Source organism: Ornithodoros turicata, chromosome 3 (genome assembly GCF_037126465.1).
Source record: "Ornithodoros turicata isolate Travis chromosome 3, ASM3712646v1, whole genome shotgun sequence".
NCBI lineage: Eukaryota > Metazoa > Arthropoda > Arachnida > Ixodida > Argasidae > Ornithodoros > Ornithodoros turicata.
This window is the reverse complement of record NC_088203.1, coordinates 34,360-55,048: the sequence shown is the minus strand read 5'-3', so window position 1 is coordinate 55,048 and position 20,689 is coordinate 34,360. Positions and strand designations below refer to the sequence as shown.

Genomic DNA, 20,689 nt, shown 5'->3' with positions numbered 1-20,689 from the left:
ACAAGAAATTCAACCAAACCTGCATTCAAGCTTTTGGTATATAAGCCATTGTTAGCAGCACCTTCTAAATTTTCACGATTAACAGGAATGGACCAATGAAGTGAAGAGACAAACTTTATATGGCCTTGTAGCTCCCTCCAACAGTCTGGACCTGGTCTTTCCTGTTCAAGTTCATTACAAATGCTTATCTTGGAGAGTACTCCGGAATCCGGAGAGTACGCGAGCGAAGTAGTGCCATGAGAGCGCAGTCGAAAGGTGTTCGACAGCGCATCTTGCAATACATATTTTTTAAATTGCGTTATTTACAAATAAAGCTACTACACTTAGTAAATGCACTGGTAAAGTGCTCATGAAGTATGCGTTGTTTAAAGTAGCACAGAAGTCATTTTTAACACCCTGTTTTCTTTGTATAAAACTGCTAGCAGGCCAGTAAGATGCACCATAAGAATTAATTCACCCCATAGAGTCATAACTAGCCCAGTAATTGAATTTAAGCTCTAATAACGTGTGCTCTCTCTCTTCCTTATGAAAGCAGGCGATGCCAAATCCTCTGAAGTTGACGCAGAAGTCACGTCATCCGTCGATAATGAAAACAGCGGCTCCTCTGAGCGCGGGACTACAGAGCAGACCTCCACCGCTGCCCCATTTCAACCCCAGGCGGCAGCACTTACCCTCTGGGCCGGCTCTGGATTTGCTTCTTTCCCTCTTACAAGATTCACCCCCATTGTGACGTCGTTTCCGTGTTCATATTTTCCAACGATATATCCTGCCCAGCAGATGACGTCCCCCATTGACGCGGATTCAGCCACCCCATCATCTCCAGACCCGGCAGGAAAACCAAGCTCACTGTTGTCTCCGTTGAAGACTATTTAGTGTCGTACAAGGGTATATTGAAGATAATTGTAAGAAGCGTTTGTGTGAAAAATGTAAGGTATAAATGTGTCAGTGGCTTACTCATATGTCGGTGTACACGACCAATCCAACGTACCAGTAGAATTAACTTAATTAGATACCAGTATGACAGTTTCCCGTAAACAACCACTAATTACAAAAGTAATGATGCGATCGATGCAAAAGTGGTATTTAAAATCCTTCCTTGACTACCATGCTGTGGAAGTATAGAGATACCAGTGCAGAAAGAATCATGAGAAGGAGCGCGATCGGGAAGCACCATCAGTATAAGGTCCACCAACGTTATACCAGTGGAGTGGAGCAACTTACGAAGACATTGCCCTGTATATGCAGTTAGCAGTCGTTGGAGATTCGAAATGCCATCCCTCCCAGGCTATCCCCATAATAAAGCAATGTCTTGTAGAGTGTCGGATTCCTATGTGATACGCCGACGTTTCCAATACAAGTACAAGTCAGTACAGCTTCCTACCACAGCCTGAATGGCCCACATCCACTGATATGAACAATTGCGATATGTCACGATAGTATTTTGTCTCATCAAAGTGAATTACCAAAGCAAGAATACCGCAATGCCGTTCATTATGAGAACACGAGCATGACCTTTGTCGTAGTGTCTGGCGAAAAAAGTAATTTTTAACGTTATAAATTACTTGGCTAAAATTGTAATAAAGTGACGGCTAAAAAAATAACGCGTTACTTTGATCGTTAGTTTTAATAATAATAAATCACATGGCTAATTAAAGTTAGTGAAGTTACATACCTTGATTCGCTTTCTGAGGTCGGAGTTCTTGCCTTTGAACAAGATAGGAGCTTTTGTTGTTGTTGTTGCTCCTCAAGCGAGACGACGCTTATCCGCTAGGGATGTTGGCCAGGACTATTGAGGTGCGGTCAACAGGATGTTTTATTAAAAAAGAGTGAATCGGTTAGAGCTGGAGATGAATGAGATGATACTATGGAGAACAGCGCGGTCCCAAACGCCGTTATGGGAGGCTCCAAGGGATAGCAGAGATATCAGGGAGAGCTGAGCACCGATGGAGAGAAGAGGGGGGACGAGAAGGAGACGACGAATGGTGACATAGGAGGGGCAGTCAAGAAAGAAGTGATGGGCAGTCTCGTCTTGACCGCAGTGCGGGCACGCAGGTGACGATTCGAGGCCAGCACGGTGCGCGCGTTACAGAAGTTTCGGACTCACGGCAGCCACAATGCTCAAGATTCCAACGGAATAAGAGGTGTTCATAGCCAGGACGTGGAAGGCGACGCCGCGCGAGAGAAAGGAAACGACTGTAGCGCGCCCGGACGATGGCAGCTATACTGGAGGAAGGATATCCAGGATTGGCCCAGAGAGTGCCATATTATCCACGGTGTCAGCGGCTTCGTTGAGCGGGAAACCGCGGTGACCAAGAATCCAGGTGACAAGGAGATGGGAGATGTGGCTAGGTGCAAAAGCAACTAAGGTGGCGATCAAGGGGCTTGTGGGGCTCTCAAGGGAGGAAATCACAGAAAGAGAGTCAGAGAGAAGGAGCACCATTTTGAAAGTGATGGGAACCCTCAACAGCGCTGTGAGCATGGCCAGAAACTCACTGTGAAAGATCGGTGTGTAGTCAGGGAGGCGGACGGGACAGTGCAAGTCGAGGAAAGTGCCCACTGTTAAAAGCTGGAAGGGGGATTTCAGTGGGAGTACACCCGCCTCAAGATACAGAGCGTCGTTTGCAGTATACTTGGGGAGACCGGGACACATGCGGAGCGCTTTCCTCTCTAAGGCGAGCAGCTTGCTTATCCGGTAGTCAGGGAGATGACAGAAAAGGACACAGCCATATTCGAGGATGGGACGGACATAGCAACGATAGACATAAAGGAGGGCGTTCCTGCGCATACCAACACGAACCCTGGAGCAACGCTGGATGCAACCCAGTGCCGCGGGGTTTCGGCCGCCATTTCTATGCATCTCCTTCCAAAGTGTTGACCTTTGAAGTCTTCACAACGAAGCGTTCAGCCGCGCTACATTCTAACTTGGAAATCCCAGGTGACTCAATACAGCATGTTGCGGTAGGTCACCGGGCACTCAAAATACATGTGGGGAATGCTATTACTGGAGAATATGCCGGTGCAAAAACGAAACACAGAAGAGACAAACTACCCCAAGTGTCTACGCTAGTCGAATATGTTATTATAATGGCCTACACTTAGTTGCGACATGCGAGTTCGCAGTTGCAGTGAGTTGCAGTGCAAAGTGCAGAAACGAAAAGCAAAATTTATTTTTTATTTTGTTTGTTTAATGCAGCACTCAGCATATGAAACTGAAGGTGCACTCGCACTTGCACCTCTAAAAAAAGTACGTTATGGCATCTAAAAATGTTCGAAAAGGCTACAATTCATTAGAGTCGATAAAAACTGCAAGGAAAGGCAAATGCCTAGAATTACGGGCCCCAGTTCTCACACAACACTTTATGATGTGCAGCCGCAATTTTCGTGACACAAGAATCTATAAGTTCAGCCAATAAAACCAGTGACTTTGCCTGTTGGTAATTGGTTCATCTTGTAAGTGACAAAAAGTGAGCAAAAGAATGATGTGAGAACCTTTTAGTGTTACATATCCTGCAGTCATGATCGCTTTTATGAGGTGACACTACCTAAACTAAGGACAGCACGCTCACGACCAGGGATGGTCAGTAATGCTCATATTTTGTTATTATAATACTAATACATAATACTTCCTAGAAATCGGTATTATAATACAGATACAAATACATTTCAAAAATGAGTATTACAATACATAATACTAATACTTCTGTGTATTACACGAGTAATACTTGTAATACATTGATACTTAACTTGGGGAGAAAGAAAGGAAAAGAACAGAAGAATTACTTAGATATATGCCCATTACTTATCCAGACAATCATTCTCCAATGACGTTTTATTCACGCTTACATTTTTGCACATGGCCTGATCTTTCCGAATAAGATCAGATAGCGATGATCAATTCGATCGCAGTGAACAACTTGCTCTTACTGTGGCAGAGCCCTGATTTCATCCACTCTGGACGATAAAATGTGGGCCGTTCAAAAACCTCTAGCTCTCCATAGTGCAACCACGTACAGGGGTGACTGGCTGCACTGGACGCACTCTTTCATAAGACAAAGGGCTTGCACTGGTATGGCTCAACCTTACGGATTCTGAAGTGGAAGGAATGCGAGGAAACCTCCCGTAACCTTTGGCGCCAAAGTCACCTGCTTTGGGATAATTTGGGGCAGGTGAACACTTTAATCGGAGCGTTGTTCGTGTTCAAATATTTGTGGGACACGAAAAATTACTGATAAAGTGCACCGGTGACACTTTGCAGGTCGAACTTACGACCTCTTGGAAAGTATTACACCTTCAAAAGTATTATAATACATGTGATACCTGGTTTTGTGTATTATAATACAGATACAAATGCATTTCAAAAATGAGTATTATAATACATAATACAAATACTCAAAAGTATTACAGTAATAGTATTATAATACAAAGTATTACTATTACTGCCCATCCCTGCTCACGACATACATGAGTACCCTCTCAAATCAGAACGACTGCTGCAATGGGAATATCTCAGCCACTCATAGTTGCAGCAGTTGCAGGCTGTTTGAAAAGGTGAGGGTTAGGCCTCATATCCTCCAAATGTCCATTTCCACCGACGTCCCAAATAAAAAAAAAAGCTCATTTCATCCGAAAAAAATGTTTGGAGGTTTTGGCTTTCCGTTGATCTAGCACGCGGTAGCAGATCATATCCTCCAAACGCCCATTTCCACCGACGTCCCAATTCAACCAAAAGCTCATTTCCTCCAAAAAAATATTCGGAGGTTCTGGGCTTTCGGTTGACCTGGGCATGCGGGTGGCAGTGACCCATATTCCCCAAATGATCTTTTCATCCAAGCGCCCAGAACCACCGAAAGCGGGATACTTCAAAGGACACGCGTCCACCGTTTAACAAGGAGAGGAGGAAGGGTGAGCGGTTCCCAAGTATGCGGGAATCCGATGTACAGCTCGAGGCAGAGTTAACTGGAACGCCACTTCGACTGGCGGAGATAAACTCGGGGAGAGAGCAACCCTAGCGGCTCTTACGAGAAATAAAAGCAAATAGTGTTCCGACTGTCCCACTGTTGCTGTGGAGGTGTAAGCCTTGCCATGAGCTATTGACTCGGCATTGCCCTTAGCTGTGGTTAACGTCGCGATGTTTGTTTGTGTTTGCGGCGATTATGTGAAGGTGTATGAGATGAGATAACAGCATCGTGTCCGCGTGATATCGACCAGCTTACACCTTCACATAATCGTCTCAAACCCAAACAAACATCGCGATGATAACCACCGTTGAGAGTAATGCCGAGTAAACAACTCATGCCAAGGCGGACACCCTCGCAGCACAGCATCATGGCGAGTGGTGGTCATTTGGTGGCAACTTTTCTTTTTTTTGACAGATCCCGAGCAGTCAAGCAATCTTGCATGTTCGCGTGGCACTTTCCGCGCAAGAGAGAAACTGATGTTCTGAGGCTGGAACAACATAGAAGGGACAGATACAAACAAAGCCTCAAATTGCCTAAGAAATCAACGATGAAAGATGAAAGTCACTGAAAAGGTTAGCCAGCTGTAGGGATCGAACCCACATCTTCTGGATTACCGGTCCAGGGCTCTAACAGCAGATGACGCACCCCGAAAGTCGCTGGAGAGGCGTGTTAGGTTAGCCCAATTGGTAGAGCCCTGGACCGGTAATCCAGAAGATGTGGCTTCGATCCCTACAGCTGGCTAACCTTTTCAGTGACTTTCATCTTTCATCGTTGACTTTCCGCGCGCCCGGAATTTCCCAGCTATTACTTTTTTCGTCCGGTCTCGAAACGATCGAGCAGCGGGTTGCCCAACTATATCCGGTGTCGTCAAATCCGCACTGCAACGGTGGCTCTCATTGGACCGCACGTCGAAGTTCACGTGATTTAGCAGACGACGGAACCCGAAGACAGGCGACGGCGATGGCCCTAGCGTGATCCAAGTGTACGAACTCTGCCCTGATTCAAAAGAAATGAGACGAGCCTGATCCTGATCCTAAAACCGCAATTTCCTAGCAATTTCCGAGCGCCAGGCAGTGTTATAATTAAATGACCACCACAATTCGCCATAAGGACAGTGGAAACATTATTTCCCTTTATTTCTCCTAAGCGCCGCTAGGGTGATTCTCTTCCCGATTCAGCGGTCGAAGTGGTGTTCCAGCTAACTCTGCTTCGAGCTGTACTTCCTTCAACTCGCCAGAGAGGGTCACGTGGGTTCCTGACTGCTGCTCATCCGGTGCTCGAAATGTTCTGTAGCATGAGGTATGCGGTCCGTTGATTTGCACAGCTTCCTTTGTTCCCCTGCTTACTAATAATTCTCCTTAGAGATGTAACATATATGACTAATATAAATATGAGAGCTGATGCACGAGATCTATATTAAAGAAGCTTGATCGTAGTTGGATAGAAATGACACGACACTCGGTGTGTACAAATGAGATCGCGTTCAAGAAGTGATCTGAACGGAGAGGTATCCCGAATATGAATTTTATTGGTATGCACGTTGCTGACGGGAGAAGCACTGTCTTCGGAAGGTAATGGAAGTCCGCGTCATGATTCACGGAAAAAGAGCATGGTGGGAGTGGTGTGTTCTGTGGCTGGAACATTTAGCGGGACGGCGGAAAACAAACAAACCTCAAGCGCCTTCAGAGGAGATCGACAGTTCAGACGATATGTTGGTTTCATGCATTCATACTGTTTGCAAGCTTTTTCTAGGGGTTGTTTCAGCCGGTTAATAGCGTGTTTTCTGAACGTCTAAACTGTATTAACAGAACGCATAAAAGAAAAGTAAAGGAGGAGGTCCTTTTTGTAACCTTCTTCGAGACCTAGCTGTGAAGTGGGCGCTTTGTTACTACGCATATTTGCTTTCCACTATGATGACCTACACAGTGCCTGGAGCCCTGTCACTCACATGGAAAATATCTCTCTGTTCGGATCGGATCATTTCTTGTACGCGATCGACATCAATACGTAATACCTTTCCTTTGCAAACTTCACTTCTGACTCAATTGCAGGATTGGATTCCCACACACCCAAAAACCGCTCAGCCTTCCTCCTCTCCCTGACAAACAGAGGAATCGTGTCCTTTCAAGTATCCCGCTTTCGGTGATTCTGGGCGCTCGGATGAAAAGAGCTTTTGGGGGATATGGGTCACTGCCACCCGCGTGCCCAGATCAACCGAAAGCCCAGAACCTCCGAACATTTTTTCGGATGAAATGAGCTTTTGGTTGATTTGGGACGTCGGTGGAAATGGTCATTTGGAGGATATGAGGCCTAACCCTAGCACGCAGGGGGCAGTGACCCATATCCCCCAAATGCTCTTTTCATCCGAGCGCCCAGAACCACCGAAAGCGGGATACTTCAAAGGACACGATTCCTCTGTTTGTCGGGGAGAGGAGGAAGGGTGAGCAGTTCCTGGGTGTGCGGGAATCCAATCCTGCAACTAACTCAGAAGTGAAGTTTGCCAAGGAAAGGTATTATCGCGTTCAAGAAGTGATCCGATCTGAACAGAGATATATTTTCCATGCGAGTGACTAGGGTACAGGCACTGTGTAGGTCATCATAGTGGAAAGCGAATAATAACAAAGCGCCCAGGGCACAGGTCTCGAAAAAGGTTACAAAAAAGGACCTCCTCCTTTACTTTTCTTTTATGCTTTCTGTTAATACAGTTCAGACGTTCAGGAAACACACTATTAACCGGATGAAATAACCCATAGAAAAAGCTTGCAAACAGTACGAATGCATGAAACCAACATGTCGTCTGAACTGTCAATCTCTTCACACGGCGCTTGAGGTTTGTGTTTCCACCGCCCCGCTATATGTTCCAGTCACAGAACATACCACTCGCACGCACCATGCTCTTCTTCCGTGACTCATGACGCGGACCTCCGTGACCTTCCCATCAGTGCTTCTCCCATCAGCAACGTGCACACCCATAAAATTCCTTTTCGGAATATCTCTCCGTTCAGATCACTTCCTGAACGCGATCTCATTTGTACACACCGAGTGTCGTGTCCTTTCTATCCACCCAAGCTCAAGCTTCTTTAATATAGATTTCGTGCATCAGCTCTCATTTTTATATCACTCATATACGTTACATCTCCAATGGGAATTATTAGTAAGCAGGGGAACAAAGGAAGTTGTGCAAGTCAACGGGCCGCATACATCACGCTACAGAACATTTCGAGCACCGGATGAGCAGCAGCCAGGGATCCACGGGACCCTCTCTGGTGAGTTGCAGGAAGTACAGTTCAAAGCAGAGTTAACTGAACGCCACTTCGACCGCCGAATCGGGAAGGAAGTTACCCTAGCAGCGCTTGCGAGAAATAAAAGGAAATAATGTTTCCACTGTCCTACGGTCGCCCGTCACGGGTAGAGTCACTAAATAAGCTTCGCTTCAGAGTATCGACACTGAGGTCAAAGGGAGAGCAAGTGCGCCAGCTTGTTTCCGCACCCACCGGTACCATCCCCAGTTGAGGACCAAAGACGGCTAACGTAATACTCGCTGTGGGATAGAGAAGCATGTATGACCGTTGTGCGATAATCCATGTATTGTCCACCAGAGCGTCCCGAAGATGTCAAGGTGAACTCAAGGCCGTCAACTGCTGCTTGTAAATGAAAGAAACATTTCACCCGCGCATGATAGATGGCATCGTCCGCTAACGTGCGCAATGCGCGTGCGCGTGGGTAGCATGGCGCGGAAACAAAATGGCGCACGCTTGCTCTTGGAACTCAGTGTCGATACTCTGAAGCGTATTTAGTGACTCTAGTCACGGGCGTCCGTCAATGGCTCTGGTCGTGTCGGGTTCCGTCGTCTGTTAAATCACGTGAACTTCGACGTGCTGGCCACTGAGGGCACTCGCCACGTTGCAGAGCGGATTTGACGACGCCGGATATGGTTGGGCAACCCGCTGCTCGACCGTTTCGAGCCCGGACGAAAAAAGTGCTAGTTGGCAAATTCCCAAATGCGCTCGGAAAGTACCACACGAACATCAAGATTGCTTGACTGCTCGGGATCTGGCAAAAAAAGAGAAAAATAAAGCTGCCACGAAATGACCACACGAATTGGTCATTATGTTGCGAGAGTGTCTGCCTTGGCATGAGTTGTTGGCTCGGCATTACCCACAACGGTGGTTATCATCGCGGCGTTTGTTTGTGTTTGAGACGTGTTGATAACCTCTCCTGCGTTTCCGTCTCTTGTCTGGCTCGATGCTACGCACTTGATACACTTCAAGTCAAACATTCTTGGTTGCGAGTACAGGTTTTCCTGATATGAGGTATCAGATATACATATAATCAAACAAAAATAAATGCAAGAAGGCTACATGCGTATGTTTTTTCACATACAACTCGAGCAGCTCCAGGTCACACTTGAGCCACTCTAAATGGGCAAAAATTCCAGAGTAGCAAAAATGAGGTCAAAACACCCCATGAAAAAAAAAAAATAATAATAATAATAAAATAAATAAAGAAATAAAGAGTAATAACTCTCAGGGACGCTCCAAAGTAGAGTTTGTCTGCTGCTACTTGGCGACTGTGTCAGAATGCTCACAATCCACATATAATAGGGCACAGAAATTTTGCTGTAGTGCAGTTCTTCGTGCATTCTACCGCTACTTGAACGAAAGGAAAGTGTTTGTCTGTTATCGTCCCTACCTCGTCTCGGGTTTTCAAGTCATGGCTACTTGAACGTTGAGTCTTCTGTCTATTCAGTGCACATGGCAGTGCTGTTATTTTGTAGATATTCTTGGAAACCCATGAGTCAGTTCAGGTAACTGCTCCTAAATGTTCCATATGGTAAGCCACACTACATCATGCAACAAGTTAAATCTGTGATTAAACGTTGTAGTGGATGAGGCAATCAAACGTGGGACAAACACAACACAAGCCTCAAAATGCCCAGTTGCATACTTCAACTGAATGGTGGTAGTTGTAAGGCACCAGTAGTGGGATTCAAACCCACACCCTTTGATGTCGGTCAGAGATGCTACCAATTACACCAGGCTAGCTACCCTCTCTTCAGCATACATCTCTGACAGGCTTCAAAGGGTGTGGGTTTGAATCCCACTGCTAGTGCCTTTTCTTCAACTGCCCGTTTTTAAGACAGTTACTGTCATCATAACATTTATATTTTGCTGCAACTGTGGTTGGGAGTCACTCTTCTGGGGAAAACTTCCTGTGGGGGGCAGCTACTCTTCGGTTGAGTGACCAAAAATCGTACATAACCCACGGGTTACTCAGATTGAATAAGGAAATGTGCCCTGCCATTTCAGCCAATGACATACAGTGAACCCTCGTTATTATGACCATGGTCGTTCCCGAAAATTTTGGTCATAATGCGGAATTGTCATATTAACGGGGGTGATTTAGAGGGGTTTCACAGCATTGTTCCCCAAGAGTATGGTCGTAAAGCGCGTATGTCAGATTATCGAGGGTCATATTAACGAGGGTTCACTGTATTAGAGAAAAACTGTCCCTTGATATGGTCCGTCAAACTCCTCATGATCACAAATTCTGTTACGACTGAAATTGATGTTCTGAGGCTGGAACACAGAAGAAAGGACAACACAACACACAAGCCTGCAAGCCCCTTTTGTTACGACATTTATTTGGTTGCTGCTGTTTCAAGCGTAACATGCAACAAACCTCAACACAACATCTCCACATAGGGCACCCACTTGACATTTCAATGCAGTCAGTGCTTTATGTGCTAGTGATGCAAAAATTGCTACAATGGTTGACGTATTCATCGACACAACTCAACATTGCTCTGTGTGAACCTGCAACACAAGTACCTCTAAAATGAAATGTTGCACTTTTTACACTACATACAGTCATGTGACATTCATGGGCTGTAGTCATTCATTCTGTAGACTTGTTTTCTACGCTGTTTTCCATCAACGGTGAAGGTCAAGTGGATGTCAAGCATTCTGCAAAGATGTAATCCAGTAACAGGTCATAATAAAAAGATAACATACCTGTGATGCTCAGCACTTGGGTTGATTGTGATAGTGCCTCTGATGATAGAGTCTTGTTTCACGTCCACAGGGTTTATGTATAGTACTGTTTGCTGCCAGTGTGTTTCTCTGAAAGTTGATGCAGTTAAAAAATCAGTTAACCATGACAATATTAACTTTTACGTGAGCTACAGCTCTGACAAGACATGTGGTTAACAAAATCATAAAAATGCATACGAGTCGTAAGGTGATGTCGAGAGGATGACATCTTGTGGAAATTCTACCGAGAACCAGATGACAAAAGCGTGGACCTTTCCATGTCCATAACAGCAGCACACAAATTCCTCCTGAATATTTGAGAAAGTAAATTTCGCAGTAAGACTTGTTTAAACAACTTTACCTCTACAGAATGCAGATCTTCTGGCTTGACAGTATACAGGTCAAGCTCCAGAAAACAAGTGCCTCGAGAGATGACATTTTCGACATCTACAGCCTTGACCGTTATGTGTTCTAGTCAATGAGAAATTTGCATTACACAGCTTTGTAAAATAGTAACTCGAGACTCACTATATAGCTCTGCCTTTGCAAATTCTACAACGCAGGACATGTCGACGTGAAAGTTGTCTTTGACCATCTTCCAGAATTCAACCCTACACATGAAAGTTTTATTGTAAAATTGGAGAAAATGGATGGATGGAAAATACCTTTCGAGGCCTTCGTCTGGATCCGTAAGTGGCGCTATGAACATGCGAGCTTTTTCTGGTAGAAGTACTCCGTCCTTACAAAAGCATCATTATTTGAGGGTGAGGAAGCAACATATGTAATAATGACAGACCTTTTTAAGCCACTTATCCCGAGCATAGATGACAGACTGCAACATAGATTCATACAGTAGCATATACCCCTGAAAATAAAGTCACAACAATGTGGCAGAAAATGTAGTAAACAACTCTTTTAAGACAAGCTGAAGGCAAGTTATAGCGATCTCAAAAGCAACTTGTTCATCAAATGTGCTACTGTTCCTTACTGGTGGCCAATGCACATCTTTGGCTTGCATTTAAAAGGCCTTTTGTCACTAACGAAATGCACCAGTCATGACTGTCATCATGACTACTCTTGGGAATCCGGGACTTTGGGATTGTTGTCGGCCAATCCCAGAACAGGATTTCGTAATTTAGATAAAACTGAGACAGCATGCATGGACAGTATTGGCGCAGCATCTCTGAGCTTTCCTGTATGCATTTTTGTGTGTATTTCTCCTCAGCGCTCTGTGTCCACATGTCAATCAAAAGATTTGTCCTAACTTATTGTTTTCAATTGTGTTTTAGTATGCGGTGCTTCTTATAAAAAAAACTGATGTATTCTTTTTTATGTTCTCCTCAAAAAACAGGCTCAGTAGTTTTATATGCAGCTGTCACGTGTAGCGCCACTCCAAGCTTCAACATACAATAGTAACTCATGAAAGCATCAAAACCCGACAAGAAACAAGAAATAAGTGGCTGCTTAACGATGAATAAAAAGCTGGCTGTCTAGACCCCAAATGGTATATTTGCCAAGTGCGTGCTTCATGTTACATTGAGGGGGATGTGCGAGTAGACCTTTCGTAGAGGGCCCAAAAGTTTACAGTATCTTGCTCCTGCACTTAGCATCTTTATCACGCAATATGTAAAACCACACGCCTTACTTCTGCTGGAAGTCGCTATTCCTCATTTGTGTGCTCACTGTAGAAGTGAAACTGTCGTTAACTCAAGCCTGTGCTAGAAATTAAACTCAAAATTATTCTGCTATTATCCAACAGTAGCTTTGCAGTATTCCACTCAAGCCCTTACATACCAGAATTAAAAAAAAAAAATCCAGAATTGCTCCAATACTGCAAATGCCCAATACTAAAAAATCCTTAAATCCCGATTTTTTTTTTGCAAATCTTGGGACGTTAAAAACAGCCAGGATCCTGGGATATCCCAGATTCCAACACCAATCATGACCATAGCAAATTTCACTGACTGACTTCAACTTGCTTCTTTGTGAAATTTGTGCAGATATAGAATGTTGCAACCTTCTGAACACCATCTGTTGCAACATTTGTACATCGTAAATTTGCTACAACTGGATTCTGGATTTGGTAACTGTTACTGCACGATTAGAAACAACATAAGGTTCATTTTGGTTGGCTATCCCCATTTGACAGAGAGCAGATATTGTTACAGAATTTCAACACTTAATGTGGTGAAATGAACAAACTCCTGTGGAAGGCAATACTATGATGAACAGAATGTATGTCCTGGCAACATACACAATACAGGTGAAGCCACCTGAATGTGCTGCTGTTGATGCTGTCACTCACATTTGATGCAGTGAGATTGCTTATAGTGAATGCTTATAGTCAACTTTTCTGTAACCCCTGTGGAACGCCTAGGCAGGTACTTGTGTGTTTCTTTAGTTTTTATCATGTCCCTATGATGCCTTCATTACTATACTGCAACAAGTTGCAGAAGTTCTCACTTTCTTACCATCCATTCACTAACAATGACATCAACTTTATCAGGAAGATCAGCATCCTGGAATAAACAATAACGCAAGTATTTGCATGGTGATATTTTGAAGCACATCATTGTTTCTCAAACACCTAGAGACTTACTTCAACCCTGCTCTGTATGACCTCGACTTGTTGCTCTACACCATTAGAAGACACCACCTTTCTTGCAACTTGAGCTACATCACTTGCTTCAATGGCATACACTGAGTACAGAGGGTGAAGGGTGGTTTACACTGCGATGGAAGTGACTGCGGTGAATAGGATAATGATGGAGCATGTGTGTTGCTTACCTCTCTTTGCTCCTGCTTGTGCACAAAACATGCTCAGAATTCCTGCGAATTGAGAATTATGTTTTACGGATAGGAAGACTTGCACATATGAAACTGAACATGAACTTGAAGCTGTGTACATAAATCTAACAAAGCTCCAAAAATGTGGACACCTTCATTTTCATGAGTTGGGCACCAAGCATACAGAGAAAACAAAATCCCTTTGCAAACTTTCAGCAATGGTCTGCTCAATTGATCTGTAGCGCCAAACTGACATTTTCATAACGCAAATCATACCTGTGCCTGCTCCAACGTCGAGCACAGTCTTTTGATACAATCTTGCATAGTTATTTAGAATTCCTTTCCTGTACGCAAACGTTCTCGAAGAATCACCAATCATTTCCCGATGAATGTCCAAGCCAGCGTAGCATCTTGAAATTATTATTGTTAGCTTACATCCATTAGCTGTCAAATGGTTACCTGAAGTACTCGTTGTCATGCTTGGTGCGAATTTTCTGGACTTCTTGCCTGTAAACGTACGCCCAGAACCTCTAGAGACGGCATGGTCGGTCATCAAAAGATGTCTTTAGTTTACTAAAACAGCAAAACCACACCTCTTTTCTTCAGTGTCCTCACGCTTTCGCTTGAGATCGCAGTTGTCCCCCGAATCCATTTTAAACGGTGCTAAATAGATAAAAGAGGGTCGGATACCAAATTACAACGAAGCAGCAAAGATCGTTTCCATCACCAACAAGAACGCGCTGGATCAACGGGTGAAAGGCTATCCTACGCCATTCCAACAAAAACGCGCAATACTCTTTGTTTAACTATTTTTTTATCATTTTTTTCGCAGCGTATTTTGTTGCCAGCCCAAGGGCAGTGGCTCTTGCTGATCTTGGCTTTCCAAAACTTGCTTGCGAAAGCTCGACAACAGGGAGAAGGGAGGTTACAAAAAAAAAAAAAAAAAAAAGAGAGAGAGAGAAATGTAAAGCTATAATGCTCATTTATTTAGCTTACATGAGAGTTTAGTGGCCAGTTTCAGTTTATTTTTCTCAGCAACATTATTCAGTGCCAAATCCGCCAAATCTAGAGGTGGGCGCTACCGCTGCCGCCGCGACACAAGCGCTTGGCGACAGAACACAGAACCATAGAAACGGCTCGAAGCGTGACTGGAAACGTCGTTCTGACGGTTTTGATGGTTTTGGTTTTGACTTATGCCTGGTGTCGGTTGTGTGTAGTTCGAACGTCGGTCTGATTGTTCTGGTTCTGTCGGTTGCGTCCTGCGGCCTCCTCCTTTCTAGTTCCTACCGTTCCTACTTTGTGGTTCGAATCGAAACTGAGTACCAGCGTATTGTAGTGCTCTCGGATAAGTTTTATGGTCACATCAAGAAATAATGGCAAGTACTAGACGTTTGAGAATTTTGCGATTTTATTACACAGTGCAAATGAACTTTGTGCTACGCGTACAAATGCCGAAAGATAAAAGGGCATAAATAAAGGGAAGCTGGCGGATGAAGTCCGTAGTAGACAAGCCTAAGCATGGATGTTCGCCCATGCTCAGGCTTGTCTACAGTGAAATGATGACACATTGTGGGGGCGACTGCTCAAGATTAGTAGTCATTGTGATGTGATCGAGTACAATTATGACACCCCAGCTCTGGATGTGTAAGGCGCATTGTGAGTTCACTTTTCTGCACGCACCCTTTACAAACTCAAAACACAAAACGATAGTTTTCATTAGTCACCAACCTTTCTGCAATATCCCCTTTCTTTCTTTCTTTCTGCAGGCTCGAAATGCGGAAAAGGCAATGTGAGTACTTTGCTGCCAATGTTCTTTGCAGTTGATTACTTGACTGTTAATTTTATTGTGAACTCTCAGGACCACCCTTGCTCGGTGGCGTGCAGCCCAGCTTGCCGAACAAGGCAAAGGGATCCAGGAACGAAGACCCTATCTTGCTTCCAACTGCCATGATTTAAGAAGATGTGAAAAGTGGAGGATGCAAGTTATACGGGAAATAGCCAAGAAAGTTGCACAAATCCAGAATGGTATGCAGGACAGTAAGTGTCAGCACAGAAATCTGAGATACTTTTTTCCCTAGCTGGTTTAGGAGAGTTCAGAATCCGTGACCTCAACGACGAGATCAACAAGTTGTTGCGCGAGAAGGGCCATTGGGAGGACAGAATAAAAGAACTCGGTGGACCGGATTACAGTGTAAACACAATTTTAGTTTCTCCTTAAAAAAATTGAAGTGATAACAGATATTTTTACATATTAGAGAGTGGGACCTAAAATGCTGGATCATGAAGGAAAAGAAGTACCTGGAAATCGTGGGTACAAGTAAGTACATTTGAACTTGATCCACAAATAAGTACTATGGAAGGTTGTTCTCTATAGCTAATTTAAAATGAGCATGGAAGGGCTGGATAAAATATGTCAGGAGGATTAGAAATTAGGATTACAAGCCCTGTATTCTGAGTATGGCGCAAACTCCTGGTGCGCAAGAGAGTGTTCAGCCTCGCAGAGCATTTCAGTCATCCAATAGTGATGCACACTCCTTTTTTTTTTTTTCTCATAATTGTCTCCACCTCTCCCGTATCTGAAGCAGAGCAGTCGATCCATTACCTTGCTTCCTTCCAACCAAATAAGGGTACTCCACCGATTTGATGTCTCAACACGTCAAACTGACAGACAAATAGATCAGGGTCACTTTGTTTAGCATTTCTCAAGACCATGGAGCTTGTGGGGCACCTCAATCAATGAGTACTGGCAGCGCCTTGCACTGGTGGTATTGGGCCTTCCTCATTAAAATAAACATGAAACCTGAAACACAAAGGTCTGAGCATGTCCGCTTACTGAACCTAAAGTTGTGGGCTCACATGCAAGCAGCTTGGTGGCAGGGTACAAGTTGCTTTTTGCAAGGGAAGTTCAGTACGGTGTGCTGTGTGCTTAGATGTCGACTCATTAAGGAACTCTCAGGTGGGCGAAATTAATTCACAGACCATCCACAATAAGCATTTCTCATGACCATAGTTGTCTCACCATGTAAAGCCACAAATCATTGACGAAGGTCCAATACTAGAGGTGTAATTTCAATTGCATCTAGCTGACACTATGGGATTGGAACTGTTTGAACCACACAGTATCCTGGGCCTGATAACTAGAGTCCAAAATTTTTTTAGTTTATTTATTTCCAGAATGTCTTTTTTGTAGTGTAATATTTTATTTTTAGTTATGTGTTCTCCATTCTGTTTCCACTTTGGCTTCAGTTTTTGCCTATTGGCACTTGAATGGCCTTCTGCTATGTTGCAGCAGTGTTTTCTATCCCATAAGACATGTCTTGACCTTGATGTGACCCCAAAATTACATGACATGCCTTAAAGTCAGAGAAATGCATAAATTTTTTTTTTATTGACCAATTCTAAATGCCCATCTGTGTTTCCATTGTTCTTGTTGTGCATTGTTTGCTCGACAGTGCGTGTTAGTTGTGTCATGCTCATCTCATTGCGTATCCCTGTTGCTCAGACAAACATATCTTTATTCCCTATCTGCTCAAAATGCATTGCTCGAGTCTCTTCCCGGCAGCATTTCATGATTTTTCATGGAGCACACAACCTGCTGGACATAATGTGGGTTACTGCAGTTTGCTCTCCAAGCATCAATTCATAGATTTTTGTTTCCATCGATAATTCTAGCTCACTGAATCCTTGCTTTACCTCTTGCAAACTTCAGCAGTATAATATATCTGCATTATAAGTTTTGCGAGATTCCAGCATGTAGACGTATGTGTGACATCGGTGTGATGATGTTGTGACGACACTAGGACACTAGGACTAGACTGTAGCCTAGTCCTGTCTACTTGTGTTCTTGTCCCTACCACCGCCTCGGGCTCAAGGAAATGATACCACCACCATCTGAAAATATGTCGATTTCGCACTGTTCGCAGGAAACTTGTTTTGAGTCTCCAGCCAGACATACTTCTTTGAATTATGCTAGGAGGAAATCTTTTCCTTTAATCAAGTTAGGAAATAGCAGAACAATTCCTTGATGTCTGAGTAATGTTACATAAGTCAGATTCAATGCCCAAGAGAGAGTAACAATGCTGAATTTCTTTCAGGTACTTTGGAGCCGCGAAAGATCTGCCAGGTGTTCGAGAACTGTTCGAACAAGAACGTAAGTCCCCTATCCGATGTGTACAACAAAAACTGTGTCCTGACCTGTCTCTGTGACAGGTGTTCTAGGAAAAACCATTCTAGGCATTGCAAAGGCCAACCAAAGCCAAACTGAAAGAATAAAGAGCAGTTCTACACCTGGTAGTTTCTTAGTATTTATCACTATGAAATAATCTGTTTATTTCTCAAAGTGTGTGTTTCTCCTTGAAACCACTGGTTATGATAGCATTCTTAGAGACCTACTCTTTTGTCAGCACCAGCTCCACCAAGAAGAACACGTGCAGAAATTATGAAGGACATTGATGCAGACTACTATGGCTACAGAGATGACGACGATGGAATTTTACTCCCACTTGAAAGGAAAGAAGAGGAGGCGGCCATCGCTTGTGCTGTTCAGAAATGGAATGAAACACGCAACCAACATAATGTTTCTTGTGCATGAAACAAGAACAATTGTGAAAGTCTCTTGTGTCCCGTGCTCACTTTCTGCAGACATTTTTTGAAGCATAGCTTGAGGTGACATGTACAGTGTTTTAGTAGTAGCACAGTAGTAGTAGTGTACAGTAGCTTTGTTGTATTATGTACAAATATTTGACTAGGAACCTCCTGGACATTGTTCTTGGTGGTCCTTTCTCATTCACAGACTAGAGGTGGTAATATATTGTGAAGGTGGATCAACATTGTTCACACACTCAGCTACAACAAACTACAATTTGGTTTTGAAACATTCAGGTCATAAAAGCACATGTTGCAAGTTTTATTGCCCTACCCTACCTAAAAATACTTGATCTGGGTGTCTTCAGTAAAGACCTGACAAAAGTATTTTGCAATCCTTTGGAAGCGAAACTGAAACCCATGCATAGACATTTGCTGATGTTGATTGCTTGTTGCAGGTTGATGATGTTATGATTGCTTTATAAGGCAACAAGTTATGAAACCTTCATATAATTGTGATATGCAGCTGCATACCACTGTCACTCCAAAATAAATTTAGAAAACGGCTCTCAGTGGCGGACACAAATTTATCGATTCTCTATATAGTAATAGGGCAACCATCGAAATGTTCTTTCCATACGTGGCGCCTCCAGCGCTGCCTTCCCGTTCATGTAGGGCCGCAATGCTGGTGGAATTCCAATGGCTCCATTTTGCTCCTGGTGGGACTCGCAAAGTGCTATCAGCATCCGTGGAATAGCGCACGCAGTTCCGTTGACAGTGTGCACATGCTGCTGTTGGCCTTCCTTGGTCTTGTATGTTATGCCAATCCGACGTCCCTGGTAATCAGTGCAGTTTGAAGCGCTAGAGATTTCTCCGTAAAACTTATGACCAGGCATCCAAGCTTCAATGTCAAATTTCCGGTATGCTGGGCGTCCAAGGTCGCAGACAGGCATGTCCATGATCATGAAATGAAGACCAAGCAGGTCGAAGAGTTCTCGCTGAACACAGACAAATTTGGTCAGAAGGTCATCACTCTGGCTAGGATGACAGATAGCAAACATCTCGACTTTGGTAAACTGGTGTACGCGGTACATGCCTTTTTCCGCCTGCAAATGTGAAAGTCTGTTTAGCTGTGGGCACAAAACACCCTTTGGCTGTGTCACAAGAAAGAAAAGCAACTACAGAATGATATCTGCAGAATGATGGAACTTTATAATATTCAACTACACATAACACAAAGTAATAGGAGTGAAGACAAAGGAGGAATGAAGAAAGGTTTCTTTCAAAACTCTTACCTTAATGTTGGAAATCTCAGCCCTATAACACCGACTAACAGCAGCAAATTTCTGAGGAAGTTCTGCAATATCAAGGCACTCATCTCGATACATATTTGCCAAGGCCATTTCTGCAGTTCCAGACAAACAAGCCTCTGTATCCCAATGTGTTCGTAGCTTGTATACTTGTGACCTTTGTCCTGTTGTGTTCATTCCACAAGCTTCAATATCACTCGGGTGCAGTATGTCTGGCACGGAGACGGGCACAAAGCCGCGTTCTAAAAGTTTTTTCATGCTGAAGGTAATTAACGCCTGTTCCATCATGGCGAGATCGCCCCTCAGATAGTAAGAGCGCTCGCCACACAAAATATGATGGTTTGCGTCCGACTGCAGAGTTCCTAGTTTTGACGCCAGCGGTTCAAATCGGCGTGGAATGAAAGTAAATGCTGGTTTTTCATTGACTTGTTCGATTGTTACAGGTTCATTTGTGGTATTTGCTAACACATCGGGATGCGTGGTGTTTGGAAGCCTGCCCACCGCTCGCAACAGTTGATGTCGTATGGGTTCGGCTACCGTAGCATCTGATGTGGACTTGAGTTCCCGCCACAACTTATAAATTTGGTCCAGATCGGCTTCGCAGTTCCGACGAGAAAGATTCGCTTCGAGTGCTTGACGGTTGTCCGGGTTGCAGTAATATTCGAGATCTAGATCAAATAATCGTGACGTGCCTCCTCTGAAGAACCGAACCATGGTAAGTTGGACAGGTTTTATGAAACTCTGTACAGCCCGTGTGATCTGCATCGCTATATTTTGCCCTTACAGTGAAATCATGATGTTTTCCCGACCCTTTCAAGCGTGAGTGTGGGTGCTGCCATGTTGGTTCCATTGTGGCCAGCCAGAATGAAATGTGAACGATGAAAGATGAAAGTCACTGAAAAGGTTAGCCAGCTGTAGGGATCGAACCCACATCTTCTGGATCTCTTGAAATGTGAAGTTATGAACGCCGCTGGAAAAAGCTACTCGTAAAATTTTTGGACGAAACCTTGAACATTGC

At 44.0% G+C, this 20,689-nt stretch overlaps 4 protein-coding genes across 12 annotated transcripts in view; 2 read left to right on the top strand and 2 right to left on the bottom strand.

Annotated features, from left to right (window-relative positions):
• Nucleotides 1-1,524, top strand: part of LOC135389787 (paired box protein Pax-5-like) — a 54,026-nt gene extending 52,502 nt beyond the window's left edge. For 7 of the 8 annotated variants that reach the window (XM_064619822.1, XM_064619819.1, XM_064619821.1 and 4 more), the window contains one exon: nt 533-1,524. In XM_064619822.1, the coding sequence (XP_064475892.1) occupies nt 533-873 (341 nt within the window). In that variant the 3' untranslated portion in view covers nt 874-1,524. The remainder of the gene's footprint in view (nt 1-532) is intronic. The other variant, XM_064619823.1, reaches the window with a different exon arrangement.
• A 9,057-nt stretch (nt 1,525-10,581) lies between these two features.
• On the bottom strand, nt 10,582-14,654 carry LOC135387759 (protein arginine N-methyltransferase 6-like). 2 transcript variants are annotated; one of them, XM_064616859.1, is made up of 13 exons: nt 14,371-14,654; nt 14,237-14,284; nt 14,054-14,187; nt 13,778-13,819; nt 13,590-13,690; nt 13,462-13,509; nt 11,787-11,855; nt 11,656-11,729; nt 11,519-11,601; nt 11,352-11,461; nt 11,189-11,298; nt 10,973-11,080; nt 10,582-10,924 (listed from the first exon to the last, which is right to left on the bottom strand). In XM_064616859.1, the coding sequence occupies exons 1-13, from the start codon at nt 14,427-14,429 to the stop codon at nt 10,840-10,842; spliced, it is 1,071 nt and encodes a 356-aa protein (XP_064472929.1). In that variant the 5' UTR covers nt 14,430-14,654; the 3' UTR covers nt 10,582-10,839. The 2 variants fall into 2 exon arrangements, with proteins under 2 accessions (XP_064472929.1, XP_064472930.1); XM_064616860.1 differs by having other exon boundaries at nt 14,237-14,307; nt 14,371-14,653.
• Nucleotides 14,655-14,874: 220 nt separating this feature from the next.
• LOC135387758 (pre-mRNA-splicing factor ISY1 homolog) lies at nt 14,875-18,390 on the top strand. Its single transcript, XM_064616858.1, has 7 exons — nt 14,875-15,153; nt 15,544-15,566; nt 15,636-15,802; nt 15,856-15,968; nt 16,033-16,094; nt 17,872-17,927; nt 18,181-18,390. Exons 1-7 carry the CDS (start codon nt 15,151-15,153, stop codon nt 18,366-18,368), a joined length of 612 nt encoding a protein of 203 aa, XP_064472928.1. The 5' UTR covers nt 14,875-15,150; the 3' UTR covers nt 18,369-18,390.
• A 278-nt stretch (nt 18,391-18,668) lies between these two features.
• LOC135387757 (serine--tRNA ligase, mitochondrial-like) lies at nt 18,669-20,537 on the bottom strand. The gene is made up of 2 exons (XM_064616857.1): nt 19,657-20,537; nt 18,669-19,467 (listed from the first exon to the last, which is right to left on the bottom strand). The coding sequence occupies exons 1-2, from the start codon at nt 20,434-20,436 to the stop codon at nt 18,949-18,951; spliced, it is 1,299 nt and encodes a 432-aa protein (XP_064472927.1). The 5' UTR covers nt 20,437-20,537; the 3' UTR covers nt 18,669-18,948.
• Nucleotides 20,538-20,689: the final 152 nt, after the last annotated feature.

What these genes read in the sequence shown, in the direction of transcription:
- LOC135387759 (XM_064616859.1), bottom strand. Translation starts at nt 14,429, where the DNA reads ATGGATTCGGGGGACAACTGCGATCTCAAGCGAAAGCGTGAGGACACT. An exon ending in CCAGACGAAGGCCTCGAAAG is followed by an intron (nt 11,602 to 11,655) that starts GTATTTTCCATC and finishes TTTCATGTGTAG; the next exon opens with GGTTGAATTCTGGAAGATGG. An exon ending in AAGATCTGCATTCTGTAGAG is followed by an intron (nt 11,299 to 11,351) that starts GTAAAGTTGTTT and finishes TCAAATATTCAG; the next exon opens with GAGGAATTTGTGTGCTGCTG.
- LOC135387758 (XM_064616858.1), top strand. An exon ending in CGAAATGCGGAAAAGGCAAT is followed by an intron (nt 15,567 to 15,635) that starts GTGAGTACTTTG and finishes GTGAACTCTCAG; the next exon opens with GACCACCCTTGCTCGGTGGC. An exon ending in CCTGGAAATCGTGGGTACAA is followed by an intron (nt 16,095 to 17,871) that starts GTAAGTACATTT and finishes AATTTCTTTCAG; the next exon opens with GTACTTTGGAGCCGCGAAAG.
- LOC135387757 (XM_064616857.1), bottom strand. Translation starts at nt 20,436, where the DNA reads ATGCAGATCACACGGGCTGTACAGAGTTTCATAAAACCTGTCCAACTT. An exon ending in CTGAGATTTCCAACATTAAG is followed by an intron (nt 19,468 to 19,656) that starts GTAAGAGTTTTG and finishes TCACATTTGCAG; the next exon opens with GCGGAAAAAGGCATGTACCG.